This window comes from Ambystoma mexicanum, chromosome 10, assembly GCF_040938575.1.
Source record: "Ambystoma mexicanum isolate Mex_15411 chromosome 10, UKY_AmexF1_1, whole genome shotgun sequence".
Classification (NCBI taxonomy): domain Eukaryota; kingdom Metazoa; phylum Chordata; class Amphibia; order Caudata; family Ambystomatidae; genus Ambystoma; species Ambystoma mexicanum.
Genome location: NC_090932.1, coordinates 301154540 through 301173361, shown reverse-complemented (window position 1 = coordinate 301173361; position 18822 = coordinate 301154540). Strand labels below are relative to the sequence as shown.

Genomic DNA, 18822 nt, shown 5'->3' with positions numbered 1-18822 from the left:
CCTGTAGCTTAGCTACCAGGGGTTTAGGGTTGCTCAAGCTGGGTCACAGTAGCAACACTTAGTTTGGCATGCCTGGTGAGTGGGAGGGACTAGGATGGTGATGAAGAAATCGTAAATGCGTTGATACCTAGCTATGGGATACTTAGCAGGCGGGAGAGAGTCCCAGATTTTGAGCAGAGTAGAGAATGTAGTAGCACCTAGATTTGAGTACCTGGCCAGGGGAGAGAAGCTCCCATTGAGGGCACAGCAGCAATGCCAGGTATAGCTTACAAGTACAATTGGCATCAATGCCAGATACAGACCCCCTGGCTACGATAGACAAATCTCAAACAACCTCTGCGACTCTATTGCAACCTTCCAACTAAACCATCCCAACCTCACCCTTCTAGGAGATTTCAACATATGGCTTGACATTCCCACCAACCCTATGACACACTCTCTGGTTGACGGCCTAGACGCGATTAACCTCCAACCCCACATAAATGGCCCGACTCACTATAAAGGACACACACTTGATGCCATCTTCAGCTCCCACAACCTGAGACATCTCAACCCCCCACCCCTATGATCTGGTCCGATCACTTCATTGTCTCGTTCACCATTCCTTCACCCAACCCGTTTCCCTTACCTGAATCTGAACCCCCGAATCTACGCAAATGCTGGAAGAAACTAATAATCCTTCCTGACCTAGCCGACGCACTCTTTCAGTCTCCTCCCCCTACCTGCCTACTCAATGAACAACTAACCTCTGACGCCTTTGACTCACGGCTCAACACCTCACTAATGCGGCTCACACCCTCTTGCAAACCATCAGCCCGCCTTGGCCTTTTCCCTAGATGGTTCACATCTGAACTGAGGACCACTAAACAACTTTATAAATCCCTAGAACGCAAATGGCAGAAAGACAAAACCCCTATGAGCAGATCGACTTTGGCCCGCCACCTTCATCAGTACAAGGCTGAAATCCAGAAAGCAAAAAAGCCCATTACAACTCCCGAATCCTAAACTGTAAAAACCCCAGCAAAGAACTTCACAAAATCATCACCGAATTCACCAAACCTTCATGCATCACCACCCTCCTGAGCCCCTCACAATCGCTGTGCAACTCACTCTCTCTCCACTTTTACACCACAGCTCTCGAAAGAACAAAAGCACTAACCAACAAACAAGCTCTCTTACACCCATCAGGCAATCCACCCTCCATACCAGCCATCCCACCGCCTGCGACCACTATCCAACCAACGTTCGACTCATTCAGTTCAATATCACCCGACGAATTTCTCAAACTTCTCTCTGCCCGCAAACCATCCGGCTCTCCGCTGGACCCTTGCCCAGCCACAACCCTCAAAGAAATGTTTGCATCTACCTGCGCAGGAGAACATGCACGAACCATCATAAATGACTTCCTTTCCTCAGGAATTTTTCCTGACGCATTCAAAACGGTTCACGTCAAACCTCTTTTAAAAAAAGCTTCCCTCACCCTCTCGAGCCCAAAAACTACTGCCCCATCTCAAACACCAGATTCCTTGCCAAACTCATTGACCGAACCACCTACTCCCAACTAAATACCTTTGTCGAAGCCAACAATCTCCTAGACTCCGCTCAATCAGGTTTCAGAGCCCGACACGGAACCGAAACCTCCCTAACCTCAATCTGGGATGACCTTAAATACACAGCAGGTTCTGCGGGATACACCGCATTAAACCTTCTTGACCTATCCGCCGCCTTCAACACAATCAACCACTCAATCCTCCTTGACCGCCTCCACTCCCTAGGAATTTGTGGGACCACTCTCAAATGGATAGCATCCTTCCTCAATAATAGGAACCAAATAACCCTACTCTCCACCTATTCCTCCCAAGTCCGACCAGTTGACACTGGAGTTCCACAAGGAGCATGTCTATCAGCCCTCCTGTTTAACCTCTACATGGCCACCCTCCCACGAATAATTTGTTCACACAACATCCTGTGCTACAACTATGCTGATGACACTCTACTAATTCTAAAACTCCTGAACTCAAAATCCAACTGCCGACCTGACTTTGCTTTCTGCCTCATCGACATAGATCTCTGGATGACCACAAACCACCTCATGCTAAACTCCTCCAAAACCGAAATCATGATATGTGGCAACACCGAACTTCTTCCACACCCACTACCCTGGCCATCTACCATGGGCAACTCACTGACACCCTCTAATTTAGTAAACCTTGGATGCACCCTAGACTCAGACCTAACCCTCTCGCGCCAAGTCAACAACGTCTCAAAGTCCTGGCACTATCACCTTAAAACTCTTAGGCGCATTTTGCTATACCTCTCCTTTCCCAACAGACTCTCCGCGGTCCAATCAATTGTTATATCAAGACTGGACTATGCTAACCCCCTCTACCTCGGAGTGCATGCATACCAACTGTGTAAACTACAAAGAGCACACAATGCTGCTGCCAAACTGCTACTAGCGCTTGGTCCGAGAGACCACATCTCCCCAGCCCATAAAACTCTGCACTGGCTTCCGGTTGTCCGAAGGGTGACCTTCAAAACCTTATGCATTTCTCCCCGAGCACTGCATAAAACCGGACCTCAATATCTTCAAGACAAACTAAAACCCTATCACCCTGCACGTACTCTAAGATCAAGCTCAGCCGGCCTCCTAGTCATACCAAAAACAAACTCGGTCAGGTTAGGTGGATCATCGTTCTCAGCCTTAGCCCCCACTCTGTGGAACGCACTCCCACCCCACATCCGACTCACCGAGGACCTCATGTCTTTCCGCAAACTACTGAAAACATGGCTCCTCCCCTAAATCTGACCCCCAACTCAACCGGAAACAGCAACTCAATGACACTAGCCCAAAATGCTAGATCATAAATAACAATCCAGTATCATGATCCCAGCGAGAAATCAAAAACTCATAACCTCTAAGGTAAACAAAAAAGGACAAACAAAATAGAATGACAAAAAAGGATCAAAGCAGTGAAGTGGATAAAATGAATAAGTTGTATGAGAGCAGTAAAGTGGTTGAAATTAATGAAATGGACGAAAATAATGTAATGGACAAGAAGATCGAAATGGACGAGAGGAATAAAGTAGATAACAGCAATTCAACTAGCCCAAACTACTAGATCATAAATAACAATAATATAAAAACCAATCCCACATAAAGATCTAAGCAAGAAATCGAAAACTAATAACCTTTAATATAAACGAAAAAGGAAAAACAGAATAGAATGAGTAAAGTGGATCAAAGCAGTGAAGTGGATAAAAATAATAAAATTGTATGAAAGCGGTAAAGTGGTTGAATAACTGAAATGAATGTAATGGACGAGAGGAACAAAACGGACAAGAGGAATAAAGTGGAGAGGATGGAAAGACGAATACATGATACAGATGAGTGCACAGAGTACACAGAACTGTCAGAGTCCATGAAATAGATAGATGGCACAGAATGTGAGAGTGCATGGTATAAACGGAACAAATAGAATAGACGATTCAAGTGCATGAGACGGCTGTAGTGCATGGGACAGATGGAGAACATGGGACGGATCGAGGGCCCGCGACAAGTGACATAAGTTGAACCGATAATGCATAATGAAAGGATGACGTGAGTGGAGCAGATGAAGTCGGTGGAGCGAATGAATGTCGGTGGAGAGGATGAAGCGCATAGAGCGGATGAGAGCATTGAGCGGATGAGAGCACAGAGCGAATGATAGCGTAGAGTGGAAGAGAGCGCAGAATTGAATGACAGCGTGAAGCAGATGAGGGCGTGGAGCGGATGTAGGGTGTGATGCGGATGTAATCATCCTTAAAATGAAGCCTACCTCTTGTTAAGGCGATGCCTGTCCTTCCAGGTTGCTGGTACAATGCCTCGACATTATTAGTCCTTGGATCACCAAGTTGATCAATCAGTCTTTCACAGAGGGTCAAGTACCAACTAATCTTAAGGAGGCCTGGATCACGCCCCTGCTCAAGAAAGCTAATCTTGATCCCCTCCTGGCTAAACACTATCGTCCTATCACCAATGTGCCCTTCCTTCTGAAGGTCATGGACCGAGTCGCCTATCTTCAGTTACAGAAATTTATTGACGATAATACCATTCTTGGGCCTCGTCAGTCTGGTTATCGTGCATGTCACGGCACTGAAACGGCCATGTTGGATTTAAAATCAAATCTTGGATCCATCATCGATCAGGGTCATCCGGCACTCCTGATGTTGTTGGATCTCTCTGCGGCGTTCGACTTAGTCGACCACGCGCTACTGGCATCTAGGCTACAATCACTTGTTGGTTGCTCAAATCTCTCCACACAATGGCTAGTCTCCTTTCTTGGTCCTCGTAATGCTCGCGTCGTCATCCAAAGTGCCTCCTCTATACCCTCCTTGCTCACACGTGGTGTCCCCCAGGGTTCCTCCCTATCCCCCACTTTGTTCAACATCTATATTCTCCCCCTGCTTCGCATGCTCGACGATCTGGGTGTCCTTTATACTAACTACACTGACGGCACCCAGGTTGTCCTTGAATTGTCTGGCTCCTACCCCACAAACTCCAAGGCCATCTTGGCCATCTACTCTGTCATCCATTCATCGATGAGTACGAACTTCATGGCTCTGAATGCCGATAAAACTGAGCTTCTCATTGCAGGTTCAAGTCACATGTTAAAAAATCTGTCTAAGGAATATGACTCATTTGCCATTGCCAATGTATCTATTCCAGTGGCACGTACCGTCAAGACTCTTGGAGTCACCATTGATGCCGAGCTCTCAATGCGCCAACATGTTGCTAAAACCAGGGCATCTTGTTGCTGGATTAACAAGCAACTCTGTGCAATGCGTCCTTTTCTCTCGGTCAGCAATATGTCTCTTTTAGCATCTGCCCTTGTTAATTCCAGGTTAGACTACTGCAATAGTCTCCTAGCATGTACGTCTACTGCCAATATCACTGCTCTCCAGACAACTCAAAACGGCGCAGTCCGAGCTGTGCTTGGTCTGGCAAGGCACTCTTCCATCACTGATGCCAGGAAGAAATTGCACTGGCTGCCTATCAAGCATAGGGTATCTTTTAAGATATTCACTCTCACCTTCAAATGTTTGATTGGTTCTGCACCCATCTATCTTCCCCAGTGCATTCATCGCTATGTCCCCGGCCGTTCACTCAGGTCCACCAAGCAAGCCATGCTCACTCAGCCACGTTTTCCCTCAGTCAAGTTTGGCAAAACTATCTTCAGTGTCTCCACCCCGAATCTCTGGAACGCTCTTCCTCTTCACCTTAAGCGCTCCTCCTCACTAATTCAGTTCAAGAAAAATCTCAAGACCCATCTTTTCAATGCTCCTTAACTCTCCGTTACATAGTTTCCTCCTGAGATGTCCGCCTTTCAACTGTCTTGTTTTGTCTTGTCTCACTTGTTTTATGTGCACCATGAGGCCTTTGGGCGATTTGGTGTGTTATCAAGAATTAAAATAAATAAATAAGGTGTAGAGTAGATGACAGCGTGGAGCGGATGTAGGGTGGAAGGAATGGGTGATGTAGGTGGATAGAACAGGTCAAGTATGTGGATGGAACTGGTCAAGTATCTGGATGGAACGGGTGAAATATGTGGATGAATTGGGGGAAATGGATGGATGAAACGGATGAAGTATGTGGATGGAACGGGTGAAGGATGTGGATGGAAAGGGTGTAGTATGTGGATGGAACGGGTGAAGTATGCGAATGGAATAGACGAAATATGGGGTTGGAATGGGAGCTATGTGGGTGGAACGGATGAACTAGGTGGAACGGGTGGAGAGGGTTGAACGAGTGGAGTGGGTGGAACGGGTGGAGTGGAAGAAACGAAAGAAGTGTGTGTACGAAACAGGTGGAGTGGGTAGAACGGATGAAGTAGCTGGGTGAACGGATGAAGTATGTGGATGGAATGGGTTGAAATGGGCATAGAGTGTGGAGCAGGCATAGAGTGTGGAGCGAACGGATGATGTAGGTGTCGGAGCGGGTAATGTAGGTGTCGGAACGGGTGATGTATGTGACGGAACGGGTGATGTAGGAGGAAGGAACGGGTGATGTAGGTGGAAGAAACGGGTGATGTAGGTGGATTGAACGGGTCAAGTATGTTTTATGTTGAATGGAACGATTGTAGAGTGTGGAGCGGGTGTAGAGTGTAGAGCGAACGGGTGATGTATGTGATGGAACGGGTGATGTATGTGATGGAACGGGTGATGTAGGTGGCAGGAACGTGTGATGTAGGTGGATGGACCGGGTCAAATATGTGGATGAAACAGGTCAAATATGTGGATGGAATGGGTCAAGTATCTGGATGGAACGGGTCATGTATGTGGATGGAATGGGTGAAATGGATGGATGGAATGGGTGAAGTGGATGGATGGAACAGGTGAAATATGTGGAGGAATCGGGGGAAATGGATGGATGAAACGGGTGAAATATGTGGATGGAACGGATGAAGTATGTGGATGGAACGGGTGAAGTATGTGGATGAAACGGGTGAAGTGTACGAATGGAACAGACGAAATATGGGGTTGGAATGGGAAGTATGTGGGTGGAACGGGTGGAGAGGGTGGAACAAGTGGAATGGGTGGAGTGGAAGAAACAAAAGAAGTGTGTGGACGAAACGGGTGGAATGGGTAGAACGGAAGAAGTAGCTGGATGAATGGATGAAGTATGTGGGCGCAACGGGTGAAGTGGGTGGAACGGGTGAAGTGGGTGGACGAAATGGGTGAAGTGGGTGGAACGGATGAAGTAAGTCAGTGGAACGGGTGGAGTGGAAGAATCTAAAGAAGTGTGTGGACGAAACAGGTGGAGTGGGTAGAACGGATGAAGTAGCTGGATGAACGGATGAAATATGTGGGTGGAACGGGCGAAGTGGGTGGACGGAAGGGGTGAAGTGGGTGGAAAGGAAGAAGTAAGTGGATCAACGGATATGTAGGTGGAACAGGTGAAGTGGTTGGAACGGGTGAAGTGGTTGGAACGGGTGAAGTGGGTGGAACGGGTGAAGTGGGTGGAACCAGTGAAGTGGATAGAAAGTGTGAAGTGGGTGGAACGGAAGAAGGGTGTAGATGAAACGGGTGAAGTGGGTAGATGACACATGTGAAGTGGGTTAAATGGATGAAGTTCCAAGATAATCGGATGACGTAAGTGGATGAACGGATGATGTAAGTGGATAAACGGATGACGTATTTGATGGAATGGGTGAAACTTGGTGTATGGAACGGGTCAAGTATGAGGATGAGTGATGGATGAAGAACGGATAACGTGGAAATGAACAGACCGGATGTTGAAGGGATATGTACAGATGTATAGATTGGACGAAGAGCATTGATCAGAAGAACACATAGAACTGACCGAACCGTTAGTGTGCATAGTCATAGGAATGGGTCAAGTATGAGGATGAATGATGCATGAAGAACGGATAACGTGGAAATTAACAGACCGGACGATGAAAGGATAACATGTACAGATGTATAGATCGGATGAAGAGCATTGATCGGAAGAACGCATAGAACTGATCGAACTGTTAGTGTGCATAGAACTGAGCGAGCACATGCAACGGACAGAATGCACGGAACAGATAGAGGGCACGGAATGGACTCTTACAAAATGATTTGAGTGCATGGAACGATCTGAAGTGCATAAAACGATCGAAGTGCATAAAACGATCGAAGTGCATAGAATGGTTGGAGTACATAGAATGGTTGATACGCATAGAATGGATGGAGTGCATAGAATGGTTGGAGTGCATACACGACAGTAAACGTACAACAGTAAATGCAGTAACACCTAGATTTGGGACACCTGGATAGAGGGAGAATGGCCTAATGTAGTTCACAACAGTAAATATACAACAGTAAATGCAGTCACACCTAGATTTGGGAGAATGGCCTAATACGCGGGCACAACAGTAAATTCAGTAACACCTAGATTTGGGACACCTGGATAGAGGGAGAAAAGTCTAGTATGGGGAACGACAGTAAATGGACAACAGTAAATGCAGTAACACCTAGATTTGGGACACCTGGAAAGAGGGGCAATGGCCTAAAATGGGGGCATGACAGCAAATGTACAACAGTAAATTCACTAACACCTAGATTTGGGATGTGAGATATGACTAACACAGTCAGGCTAGATGTGAGATGTGGCTAACAGAGTCAGGCTAGATGCAAGATATGGCTAACACAATCAGGCTAGATGCAAGATATGAATAACTATTAAAATCAGGCTAAATGCGAGATATGGCTAACTAGCACATTCAGGCTAGATGCGAGATATGACTATTAAAATCAGGCTACATGCGAGAAAGGATTACTATAGTAACTCTAGGCTGAATGCATCAAACTGTATGATAACAGAGATTAAGAACAGATGGGTTTGGGTTGGTCAGTTTAGTGGGGGTTACACCTTGCCATATCAGTGCCACGTTTCTGCAGCTGAGCACTGTAGGGAAATCATTGTATCACAAGTATGACACTGACACAATGGATACAATTTGTAAAAACTTTATTTAAAATGCTCGGGTCAGAGAAACTCCTAATTTACCCTATAACTAAGATGGGAGTCGACTCGACCATCAAACGATAAACAAAACAGTCCTATTGGCATCAGTCAAATCAAAATGGCCTATGCTAACAAAACCTAATGCCTGCCCTATCTTGTATACAAAAAGTGTAAAAAGGAGAAATCTATGCAAAAGAAAAAAATCAGTGTTCAAAAGAATAAAGGTAGTTGAACCAGCTCTCCTCCTCACGTTACACCTCACGGAGTAAGGCTGTCCCTGTAGGCAGGATGACACACACTGGCTAGGTTTCTAACACTCTAAGCGGTTCCATAAACCATGGATTGAGACCGGCCTGGCCTTCCACGTTAAAGTCTTTTTCTTGACTTTCCAAAATGTTATTTCCAATTGAAAGTTCACAAAGGTCCCCCTTTGCCGGCCTCAGACCTTACAGCACACAGTTTCACGAATGTCCCCCTCTGCCGGGCTCAGACCTTAAAGCACACAGTTCACGAAGGTCCCCCTCTGTCGGGCTCAGACCCCACAGTTCAACACAAACCTGCAAGGGGGCAACCTTCCCCAAGTTAAGTGTACTTTGGGTCTCCCTCAATAGGGCTCTGACCCCTTTTCGAAGACTTTCAAATGTGCGTGGTGCTGTTACGAGACCACCGCAGGACCACTTCCACTCAAAGTTGACGGTTACTTTCATTTGCTTTTGCTGTCTGTTTGCTTTATAACTTCAAACAATGTACCATTCATAGAGACTTTCGAATGGGCTACTTCCTTTTGCCGGACCCAGTGGTCGAAGTGTACGAAAAGAAGTAGTAGAACTATGTTCCCTGCTGGCCTGCCCCCGCTTCCCACAAACCCCATCACCACACCTCCTTCCACACACAATACAGACCCCCAAACACATGAACCTGCTGTTTAAGGGAACGTTCAGTGTAGTGCACTGAAAGTACAAGTTTCAACTTCTTCCAACACTTTTATTTTAAAAGGAAACCAATTACAGAATGATGTCTTTTAAAAATAAAAGTATAGGAACAGTAAATCTTATATTAAAAAAGTAAAGGAGCATCGCTCCCAACCACTCCTGCTCACTTCGACCACAGGCCGGACCACCACGTTACTTAGGATTGCTGATCTTACAGCTGCTTTTTACTTCAAAGATAATTCAAAGGTCTGCCTTTCTTCATGTCTCATCCCCATGCGTGCAGTCTTCACTTGTGATATAATGTTGTTACTTAATTCGCTTGCCAACTCACCGTCTGGGTGCGCTTCTTTCTTGTTTTGCTATTTTCAATTCATGAGTCAAGGTTAGTACCACAGACTTGGCCTCGCCTCCCCAACTCTGCTGTTCCCCCGGGATGGCCGCTGGCATCCTTGGAACAAATGCAATCTTCACTTATGGGATCAGGCTTTCTCCACGTGTCTTTCACGGTCTGTCAGAGGCAACAACCTCCAATAGGGATCCCTTGGGGTTTTCAGCCTGCTGCTCTCATCCCTTGCTCTGTTGCTCTGCTCCAGCAGGTGTAACCACGCCCCAGAAGTTCTGCTTGTGCTCCGCTTTGCTTAGAGTGTGCCTTTAGGTGTTGCCTTTTATACGTGTGAGGAGAGCTAACTGGTATCAGGTGTATGCACTTAGAGTAAAGTGCCTGACTTTGCCTGACCCGTTTAACGGGACATGTCCAGTATGATGTGAGAGAGTTAGTCTGGTTGCTCTCAGTCGTCCTCTTACTCGGCCCATTGTTTGTGAACAAAGGGCAGGGGAGTTGGGACTTTTGAAAATCAGAAAAAATATAATGGGGTAGATGAACTAAAAATGGGGTGAATCACGCGTCTCATCATCGGCTGCCTCACCACCACTCCCTGAAGACCCCTCACCCAGGTGGTCCTCCTGCACTGGTCCGCCCCAATGGAACTGGATCCAAAAAGGATGGCCGTGTCCTGGCCCCTGGGTGACAAGTCCCTGAGGACTAGTGGGTGAGACGCCCTTTGGTTTCTCACAGTACACAGTGCTTGTGTGATAAGCAGAGGATAGGTGTGTGGCGGTAATAGCTCAAATGTAAATACAAATCTCCTTTTTTAATGTAAAGAAAAGAGTAACTTATTCATTGACAGCGGTTGTACTCTCAGAGTAGTAAAGTGGCAGGTTATTCAGTGGGTACTGCACAGCCAAAGGTCTCATTACTCTGTACTGTGCTTGTTCTTATGTTTAGCGCTTTGGTATAAGGTGCTATATAAAACCAAATAAAATACAAATACTCTGTCAGGGATTTGTAAGACAACGTTGCTTGCTCCCTGAATGTGAAAGAAAGATATGTCGCAGTGTGGGGACCAGGGCAGTTTCTAGACAATATTGCCCCCAGGGCGAAACACCAGAATACGCCCCTCCCTCTATGTTGCTCCTCTACTGCTACCCACACAGCACTCCTGCTGCAGAATTATTCAATCATTGCAATTTAAATACTGTTTTATTGACTTGTACTTAAAATTGATAAGTAGACAACATATACAACAGTATTTTAAACAGGAATACATTTTCTACCTCATGTTTTTGTTTGTTGTCTAAATGAAGGACACTCTCCTGGACGTTGCTGAGGCAGAAGCATCTATAGTTCAGGGTAATCTATTTTTGCAACTATTTTACTTGCAATTGAAAGTGTGGCAAAGGCCAATATCTCTGTTCATTTGGTGAACACAGCGCTCAGAGGCCCTTCCAAATGCTCCCGCGGCAGAATGGACAATGGATATGAAATCTATATATATATATAAAATGCTTAGGTATGTGTCTCTACTCAGCTGATGCAATTTATCAGTGTTAGTTTGTTCTCTGCTGTCGAAATGCTTACCTTCTTATTCCCACCGTATTCATGCACTCCAAGGTCATATGGATTAAGCGTATTCAGCACGCTTTTGATAAAGGTTGTTTTCATTTTTTGGAAGAGTCACTTAGAACATGAAAAATGTGTTAGTTTTTGGACAGCCACACTGCGCTGGTAGTAACAGAGATACATTCTCATTGACATTCTTTCAGCACAGAGCCTTGGAAAAGATCTTTGGTCGAAACACATGTCAGCTCTTAACCAGTCACATATGGTCAGGGTGTACGAATAAAGGTGACTGGGCAGCAACATACTGGCAATTCTTTATGGCATACCAGGCAACGTGCACATGGTTTTAGCAACTGTTCTTTACTTTTTGTTCATTTAATAAGGTAGTATGAATTTTCTTTTTGTCAGTAAGTTTGCCATACCTTTCAACGTGATATTGGTAATACTACATGTTTTCACCCAGGAAGGGCGGGCTGCAGTTAGGCATTTCGAAGGTGAGTGAGATCATGTCCTGAGTCTGTGTTTTTTCCAGTGAAGTTGATAACACGGTGGAGCTCAGATTTCTCAATTCAGACAATTTCGAAGTAGATACATCTACCATGGAGTATTTTCGAGCATTGTTCTCTACACAGAACATTTCAAATGAGTGTTGATCTCCAACAACTTGCATATCAAGGATCTCATTTTCTAAGGTTATCCCTTCTTTCTTGACACTCAAACAAGTTTGAAGAAAGGAGGTTTCAGCAAAAGATAGATATTCAGAAGCATAGACTCTAGTATCAAGTTCAGAAACACGATTATTTGTATTTTCCACTGGTGAACGAACATCTAAGGCTGCTGCATTATCCCCAACTTTCTCTAAATATTGTTGAAAATAAGAAGACATTTGAATTAGTTTTTTTTTATTTAGCAGCCCCTCCTGTGGGTTCATATAGTTTAGTTGCATCATATCTAGCAGCTGTTAAATTGCTTGTGGTAGTGACACTATGCAATTCAGTACGTTATTCAACTTAGTTGCACCAAACTCGATGTTACTAGTTAATTTGCTGTGAAGATTGTAACCTTGTGCTTCATACTATTGTTAGCTGACAAATTCGTTAGAAATGAGATGAGGAATTATTTGTGTTGCTCCACTTATATCCGGCAAACGTGGTTTACATAGGAAGCTAAAATTGTCTGTTATGAAAGCATCAAATAAATGGGCAGGCAAACCAAAACCAGGTTGGTAAGAACAGATATTCATTGGTCCAGTAAGCACAAGTCAATAGGGTAACTAGCAACTAACGCCAGGACGCATATGTGACTCCACAATACGAGGCCAATAAACGCATGAAGATATTCCTCCTCGGAATGTGCAGGATTGTGTCGAAAGCCAAAGTATACTCTCTTACCCCTTTACAGATCTCAGCATTAACAAATTACGCGTAACTTCCCCCATATGTCATGGAAACACAAGGATGCCCCAGGAGCATGTGCAGTCCGGCTTATTGCTACATTGGGCCTCATTACGACCCAGGCGGTAAGGGGTTTACGGCGGCGTAAACAGCGCCGACCCTTACCGCCTGATTCCGAGGTCCCTTAGTGCCATGGAGCTTTTAACACCTGCTTTTAGCAGGTGTTAAAATCCATGGCGCTAAGGGACCTTGATGTTAATTACGCCACCGTAATTTACGGTGGCGTAATTAACGCCTTCCCCACTCCCATTATGCCCTATGGAGCAAAAATGGGAATGGGGAAGGGTAAATGGGGATTGGGGACTTACCGCTCCGCCAACCTCGGAATGGGGCGGTAAGTCCGCCAACCACCATGGCGTAAACGTAGTTTACGCCATGGTGGTAAAGTCACGGCCCAGGCGGTAACTTACCGCCTGGGTCGTAATGAGGCCATTGTATTTTCTCGCTACTTTCCCGGGCTTTGCTCGAGCTGAGATTTAACACACTGCTTTCCCGCTTTGTGTACTACATTGTCCTAGTGCAAAGAACAAACAGAGACAGTTCGGAACGTACTGTAGTGCTAGACTGCTCTTTCAGAGCGATGCACAGAGTTATTACAGGGAAAGTCTGTAGTGTGAAGAAATGCTTTCCAATTCGTCTGCCTGGAATTGACAAAGCTGCCCAACTATTGCTACCATATCTGATTAAGCCTTGCTGTCTGGACACTATTTTGATTATGATTAGCAGCGTGGAGGGCTTATTCAATAACCAAGGCTTAAAAACAACTCTCCGAAACATTGAAACATACTATTAGAAATGATATTACTTGGAAGACCCTGAGGATGGAGTACCACAACGCGAAAGACACAAGACAAGTGCATGGCTACTCTCCGATGGGGTAAAATGTGGCTTTGTTGAAAAGGTATCCACTGTAACCATAGTGACTGAACAACCATCACAGAGAGGCAATTCCAAAATGCACCACTATAAGGAGCTAATTCAAAGGGTATCAGCGGCCTGATTGGTCAATGATGTAAGACTTATGCTGGGCACATATAGGGCAGCTGGGACATTTTGTGAACATTCTGTAGCAATAAGACGTTGCTGGTGAGTAAACCAGTTAAATAATTATTTGTTAGGAGAAGTAAGAATGCCGGCCTCACTGGCGACAGTGAACAGCGACCAGCAAGGGACGCTTATTGGAATCTCCACAGGTAAAACCCCAGGAGTTTCCAGAACTATTTACTGTGGTTGCACTCATCTCACTTTTTCCACTGAAAGTTCTTCTTTGAGTTACTTTACATAGTTATTGATTGCTGTCACATGCCTGGGATCAGGGTGGGGCCTCAGGGAGCATTGCTCCTCCTTTTCTTTCCTGAGGCATCCACCCCATTTTTTCACTCTCTTTTGGTCTTTTTCCCCATTTCATTACCCTTTCTATATTTCAATCCCTCTCATCATTTGGACTGACTTAGTTGTATAGTACTTCTACAGCCTTGATGGGCTATGACCACAATAGGGGTTCGTGATCTTTAAGGAAGCTGGGGATTAAATCCTGGCTCAACTTCCTACCATTGAGAGTTTGGTAGCAGCTGCTTTTCATTCTGTTGCGTGGCCTTATTTTCAGCTTGTTCAGTCTTGATGTTAATGTGTATGCTATTGTGGTGTAGGGTTAGTTGGGTGGCCCTTTTATAGTCATTATAGCTATCCCTTAGTGTTTGGTTTCCTACCATTAATCATTTCAAATGGGAGATACTAATAGTGGAGTGAGGTGCGTGCCTGTGAGCCACCACTGAGTATATCACTGCTTTTTTCCAGTCTTGCTGTGCTAATGCCCACAGTATGCTGTCCTTCTTAATCATGCCATTGGTTACAGGGTTATAAATAACACAAGAGTGGTGTTCCAAGCCATTTCCCTTCAGAAACATCCCAATTGCTTCCATCTTAAATTGAACTGCATTTTTGCTTAATAGAACACTAGTGAAGCCCTCTCTCTTGCGGACATCCAATTGGAATTGAAGTACATTTGTTGTCCAGATCCCTTTAGTGATTGCAACCTCCACTCAATCCTGATGCGGCTTTTCAGGATTCATCAGTCGTTCCTTATACAAATGTCCCCTGGCAAATCAACACAGACACAAAGCTATTTTTGACTTCCTTTCCAGTCTTTCCAAAGGGAGCCGTGTATGTAGCCAATTGCCTTTAGCTCAACTACATCAAAAGACAAATCTGATTGTACTCACTTGTGGAAACAAAGAGCTATTTAACTCAAAACATGAGCCAGTGGCTTAACAGCTGGCCAATCAAATACCTGCTGGAAAAATGCCAACCAAGTAATAATTATCCAAAAAAGATCAGGAGCTGAAACCAAAGATGCAGAACAGGGCAAAGCTGGCCCAGTCAAGTTTTCAATAATGATCCCAACCTTTAGAGATCTGAAAAAGAATAAAATAGTCAAAAAGTGAACTGAATCAGGCAGGCATTAAAAAACTCCTGGATCCTGCCTGGTTTTCCACAGAATTTGACCACTGTGAAATAACCCCCAATTGGATCCATGGTCGTCTGAGGATAGTCACCGAAGAATGCTTCAAGCCTACATTCTCGCTCTTTCAATTCTGGAGCTCCATTCTCCAATTACTAACTGTAGCCTGCAGTTCCTGTGCTTAGTTCCTGCCCTGGGCAAGGATGACAGGATGAGAGTATGTGCAAAGTTCAGCTATACTTTAGATGAGCAGACAGAACATCCACCATATCAAATTCAATTTCGTATTTGGTCATTTCGATTAATAGAATCATAAAACAATGGACATAAAATCACAGAACCAATTATCAACTGTACCATAAAGCATACAGAACAAGATACAAAAACACAAAACAATCATATAAAATACACCTAGCAGTATTTGAGATGATGCGTTATGGACATAACAGTTGATCTTATAGAATAGTCTTTTAACATGTCTATGATCTTTCACTACTTTAAGAGTCAATTTCCATAAGAGCCTTTCTTAAGCGCATTGCCTCTCATAAATAAATCTAGCACCCATGCTATCGCTGCATCAAGCACTAAAGCATAGCAGGTTTAAATTGATAAAACCGTCTATTCATTAAAACAGGCCTTATAGCTTTCCTTCTGATGAGACAGTAAATTGGATGGAAAAAATGAAAATGCCCCCACAGTTTCCAGAACCGAAAGACAAAAAGGACACATCTGGGAGTCACACTCTTTCCCCAACCATTTCCATACAACCCTGTTTCGAGGAAGAACATTAAATCTTAAACACACTAACTTAAAACGCCTCCTACTAGATAAACACCACTCCAAAGAGGGTTGCAGGATAAATGGGGAGGACGGTACTAAGTGCAGTCTAGTGGACGGTTTTAACAGGTCCGCAACCACCATATCATCATCATGGAAAAGGAACATCTGAAAAGTTGATGGACATTTTAATATGTAAGTAACTGTTGTCCCCTTCCATCTGCTTAGCGTTGCTGTTGGCCAACGATACCATCTGCAGCTGTCCATAATAATATTGTGCTGGGAGATGGCACATCCATGCTGCTCCCGAAGCAAGGTTGCGCCCTGTTAAGACTCATGTGTCGCAGTGGGCACAGCCTCTGCTGGATGGCCTACGGCTCTCAATGCCCATGAATATGGCACTGTAACCTGGGGTTCTATCTCCATAAAGCTGCTTGTTGAACTAAAAATATCTGAAAGAAAGGTGCGACGTGAAAGACAACATTTGATTTAAGGATCTGTGGAAAAGACAAAATGGAAACTCAGGGTGCCATATTAATACGATTGTACTGCGCATAGAAACCTTCAGCAAAGAGAATGGCTCGAGGCACAGTAGTTCATTTCATTGTTTTGTAACATGCAGACATCTTGCCTTTTGGCATTTTGCAGCCTTGTGTATAAATGAAGTCTTCATGTGTGTCCATTGTTAATATATATTTTACATTCCAGGATACCGTTTCTGATTCTGTATGTGACATTCTTTGAGGTTTAAATGAGTGTGGCATTTGGGATGGCATCGCCAAAATAATGGGGGAAGTGGTGTTGATGGTTAAATTCATGTAGCTACATCAGAGTAACATTTCAGAACTTTTAAACTGTCATTTTAACTGCAAACTATTTGAAATAATTTAAATAACTAAGTCAACCTCAAGCTTTATTTTGGATAAGACAATTATTCACCCATAAAAAACACATAACAAACACAAAAGAGAATTAAAATACCATAAAACACAAAAACAATGATTTCGCAATTGTATTTCCCAAATTCTAAAAGCCTTTGTTAAAAATGTTTTGACTGCAAAACAAACTAATTGATCAGCAAGAATTTGAAGGTGCAATAGAGCAGGGTAACATTGCATCAAATGCCTGTGTCTGAATGCCATAGCCAAGAGAATGCCTACCGAAGGCAAATATGAGGGACACGTGATAGATCTGATGCTACAAATAGGGGCCTGCAACATTCGGCTCTCCAGATGTTTTGGCCTACATATCCCATGATCCTACTCCATTGGCAAAACTGGCTAGGGCTGATGGGCGTTATAGTCCAAAACATCTGGAGAACCAAAGGTTGCAGATCTCTGTTACATGTATATCACAACGGCAGACTGGACTACGTTGGTCTCCTCCATTCCACCTGGGAAGGATCACTTTTAGAGGTAAAACATTTAAGAAACGTAGCCTAACCATTTGCAATTACGTTATTGATCTTCACAAGCACTTGCGGGGACCTTATCCATGCAGCAAAGCGTGGGGGAGAGGGACTTGACAGGTAGCTCTTTCATCTTCTGCTCATTGTGCCCCAGTGTTTTACAGCGGCCAAGATGCAAATCGGGTTTTGAAGATCCGTAAGCGCGCCAACTCCTTCCTGGAGGAGTTGCTCCCCGGCTCTCTGGAGAGGGAGTGCAATGAAGAGGTGTGCAATTTGGAAGAGGCCAGTGAAATTTTCGAAACTCGAGAAGCCACGGTAAGGACCCCCAGAACCCATTCACAGCAGGGTATCGCCTTGGACGGTAACACAAAGAAATTTGGTTGGGTTCTATGTGCGTTTGCAGATGGGAGTTTTTTGATGGAATTGTTACTGAAAAAATTCCATCGAAAAAAACCCATCAAAATATGTCTTTATATTTGGGGGGTGCCCTCTCAACCCCCCCCTCTCCCCTATATTTTGTATCCATTCCCAAACCACTCCCTCCCCCTTTTATTCCCTTACTGCCTCTATATTTTGATGAATTATTTCGATAGAATTTTTTTCAATAATAATTCCATCAAAAAACTTCTGTCGGCAAAACGACGCTATACCGTTTGGTTGAATTTACTTTCAGCATTGCAGGGTTATGGCATGGAAACCGTGGACTGTGCAAGGTCCCATGTTTTACCTATCACTTTATACACTCAAGAGACATTGAATACTGAGTTTCACACTTAAGCAGGGGTTTAAGATTTCTCATCTCTGTACAGAATATGATAACCAACTATAATGGTGTTTTATGTGAATTATGTGCTGAGGAGCAGCCTGCAGGTGTTGAGTGGCCTCTGTTAAGTGATACATTTTCTATGATATTTAGAGGAGGGCATGTGTATTATTTAGCATATTTAGAGCAAGCAAGGGACAGGCACCCTTCTTCCGGCATTACAGCTCCAGTGCAACCCTATCACTCGTACAGTGCCAGAAGCACGGTGAGGGGGCAATGCATTTGCGCCTCCATGTGCCGCTGTTTCCCATTTTGACGCTGCCACTAGGCGGAGGAGGGTCACAGAACGGAGATAAGATTTACTTTGTGCTCAGATCCTCTGTCTTGTTTGAGCAGGCATACAACGGTATCCAGTCATTTTACCAAAAAGAATTCAGAGTTAAGTTTTGCCAAAGTAAAAAATACTGAAAAAATACCAAACATTTTAAATAAATATATATGTATATATATGGTAGTGGGGTAAGACGTTAAAATAGGTCAGGATGGGGTTAAAAGGGTAAGAAAATGGGGGGATTAGAAGGAACCCCCTCAAACAAAACCAAAAAACAGTATTTTTTCGGTATTTTTTACCTCAGT

The 18822-nt window shown here is 44.3% G+C and overlaps 1 protein-coding gene across 1 annotated transcript in view; it reads left to right on the top strand.

The window, feature by feature from the left end:
* The window catches only part of LOC138491380 (vitamin K-dependent protein C-like), a 301102-nt gene that overhangs the window by 166005 nt on the left and 116275 nt on the right, over positions 1-18822 (top strand). Inside the window, exon 3 of the mRNA XM_069617878.1 lies at positions 17578-17738. Coding sequence (XP_069473979.1) covers positions 17578-17738 — 161 coding nt within the window. The remainder of the gene's footprint in view (positions 1-17577; positions 17739-18822) is intronic.